Source organism: Phoca vitulina, unplaced genomic scaffold (assembly GCF_004348235.1).
Source record: "Phoca vitulina isolate PV1807 unplaced genomic scaffold, GSC_HSeal_1.0 scaffold84, whole genome shotgun sequence".
In the NCBI taxonomy this organism is placed as follows: domain Eukaryota; kingdom Metazoa; phylum Chordata; class Mammalia; order Carnivora; family Phocidae; genus Phoca; species Phoca vitulina.
Window position 1 is genome coordinate 779,386 of NW_022589787.1, and position 3,004 is coordinate 782,389.

The 3,004-nt window shown below is 42.1% G+C and overlaps 1 protein-coding gene across 1 annotated transcript; it reads right to left on the reverse strand.

Annotated features, from left to right (window-relative positions):
• Nucleotides 1–229: 229 nt before the first annotated feature.
• On the reverse strand, nt 230–508 carry LOC116626213 (40S ribosomal protein S26-like). The gene has a single exon (XM_032395420.1). The coding sequence runs from the start codon at nt 506–508 to the stop codon at nt 230–232; it is 279 nt and encodes a 92-aa protein (XP_032251311.1).
• Between the last annotated feature and the right edge of the window lie 2,496 nt (nt 509–3,004).

Below are 3,004 nucleotides of genomic sequence, written 5' to 3' on the forward strand. Positions count from 1 at the left end.
GATAGTCCCCAGTTTACAATGGTTTGACATTATATTTCAGCTTTACAGTGGTGTGAATGCAATACTCATTTAGAAGAAATCATACTTCAAAATTTTTTATAGTATAATTTCCATTTTATTTTTTTTCCTGGAACACTTTTCCTTCAGTCTTTAAGGACTCAGCTCCTTAAATGGGTTTTGGTGGAGGTGGTGGGGCAGCACCCACGGATCTAAATTGGGGTGGTGGTGTTCAGTCCTTCCATGTTTCACCAGAGCAACTCCTAACCACCTTGCCGTGAATGGCACAGCTCACACAGTAATGGATTTTCACACACAGCTTGGGAAACACATAGGCATCAAAGACCCTCGCTTTGGAAATGTTCCCGATGGCGGTGGCCTCTACTATGTTCCCAATAACGAACTTCTCAATGGCCTTATCCTTGGGCATACAATGGTTGCAGATGGTGCAGAGAATGGGCTGCAAGTGGCCCTTTTTGGCACAATCATGGTTCCTTCTTTCCGTGGGCATCTTGGAAGCAAGAACCTGAGAGCAGTACTTCAAATTTTATTTTTGATCTTTTCCCAGTCTAGTGATACGAGGCATGATACTCTCTCATGATGCAGGACAGTGGCTGGGAGCCATAGCTACCAGTCAGCCATGCAGTCTGGACCCATGCAACCATTCTGTTTTTCATTTTCTGTACAGTACTCAATAAGTTACATGGGATATTCAACACTTTGTTGTAAAATAGGCTTTGCATTAGGTGATTTTTCCCAACTGGTGGCTAATATAAGTGTTCTGAACATGTTTAAGGTAAGCTAGGTTAAGCTATGATGTTTGGTAGGTTAGGTGTCTTAAACATTACAATATTTTCAGCTCAGCTTTATCAGGACATAACCCCAATATAAGTTGAGGAGGATCTGTGTATAGATATATAGATATATAAACCTGCATGTGTGCATGTATTTTTCCATGTGTTTATAATGATACTTTCAATCCCAGTCTAGTCACACAGGTTTGGTTTGCCTTCCTCCATTCCCTATTTGCATTGCCTTTTTCCACATGGATAGCCCTCTTTCCCAGAATCTTCTTCCCTGTTTTGGCTTCTCTCCTCTTTTTTCCCCTCCGTTTTCATCTCCTGTTGCCCTTCCTTCCCATTGGTTGAAAGACCAGAGGTGCACAATGCGGGCATCATAGGTTTAATATCAAACTTTAAAAAATGTCACAGAAAATGCAGTTTTCTGGAAAGTGAAAGGGGCTTGGTTTTGGGGGATGAAGAATACTTGCTAGCACCCAGGGTCTGAAGTGACCTTGGCTCAGGGAAGCTGCAGGAACCCTGTCAGGTGAGTGTCCCCTCATGAGGGTGGTAGCTTGTCTGCCTGAGCCTTGGGTGACAGAAGAAGCCCAGAGTCCTGTGCCAAGGCCCTGACAATCTTCCATGGGGCTGCCACACAGTTTCCCATAAAAGGCATATGTGCATTTTTTTCCAAGCTGGATCCAACATTTCCTGTGGGATAGTGAACATGAGATCAGAGTCCATGTGATACTTTTTGTGTCGACAACCAGTCTCTGCAATAGGAGAAAAATACATGTTTTTCAAGTTAAATGAATAAAGGAGGTAATATGGAGGTAATAACAATGTTATATTGTTTTATTTAAGAGGGCAAAGGATATTTTATAAATATTTTTCTTTCATTCTGCCCATGTCCTTTGTTTGTTTTTAAATAGATTATTTTTTTAAGATTTTATTTATTGGGGTGCCAAGGTGGCTCAGTTGTTAAGCGTCTGCCTTTGGCTCAGGTCATGATCTCATGGTTCTCATGGTCCTGGGATCGAGCCCAGCATCGGGCTCCCTGCTCAGCGGGAGACCTGCTTCTCCCTCTCCCACTCCCACTGCTTCTGTTCCCTCTCGCTGTGTCTCTCTGTCAAATAAAGTCTCAAAAAAAAAAAGATTTTATTTATTTATTTGACAGAGACAGCACAAGCAGGGGAGTAGCAGGCAGAGAGAGAAGCAGGCTGTCCCAGCTGAGCCACCCAGGTGCCCTATGTCCTTAGTTTAAATTCTCAGAAGATAGATCACCATCTCCAGAAATTTCTGAGTCGTCCTGTTCCATCTATACATTATCAGAAATGAAGGTTTCTTTTAGTTTTTTATTTTTTTAAGATTTTATTTATTAGCACAAGCACAGTGTGGGGGAGGGTAGAGGTAGAGGGAGAAGCCGACTCCCCGCTGAACAAGGAGCTAGAAGGACTTGGGGCTCGATCCCAGGACCCTAAGATCATGACCTGAGCAGGAGGCAGCCACTTAGCCGACTGAGCCACCCAGGTGTCCCAGAAATGAAATTTTTTTAAAAAGATTTATTTATTTTGAGAGAGAGAGATCACAAGCAGAGGGGCAGAAGGAGAAGGAGAGAGAATCCTAAGCGGACTCTGCTCTGAGTGTGGAGCCTGACTCCGGGCTCGATCTCATGAGCTTGAGATCGGGACCTGAGCTGAAACCAAGAGTTGGATGCCTAATGGACTGTGCTACCCAGGTGCTCCAGAAATGAATTTTTTTCTTAAAGTTTCTATTTAAATTCCAGTTAACGCAATGTAATATTAGTTTTAGGTGTACAATATAGTGATTCAATGCTTCCATACAACACCTGGTGTTCATTACAACAAGGGGGTACATGTATCCCTTTGAATTAGTATGTTTGTATCCTTTGGATAAATACCTAGTAGTGCAATTACTGGATTATAGGGTAGCTCTATTTTTAGCCTTTTGAGGAATCTCCGAACTGTTTTCCTGAGTGGATATAATCAGTTTGCATTCCCAGGAACAAATAGTACAGACAGTTCCCCTCTCTCTGAATCCTCGCTAACACCTGTTGTTTCTTGTTTTTTATTTTAGCCATTCCGACAGGTGTGAGGTGATAGCTCTTTGTAGTTTTCATGTGCATTTTCCTCATGATGAGTGATGTTGAGCATCTTTTGATCTGTTAGAGATATATATATATGTATGTATATACTAATATATGTAGT

Bases quoted from the DNA above. Each gene is read 5' to 3' on its own strand.
- LOC116626213 (XM_032395420.1), bottom strand. From the start codon at position 508: ATGCCCACGGAAAGAAGGAACCATGATTGTGCCAAAAAGGGCCACTTG.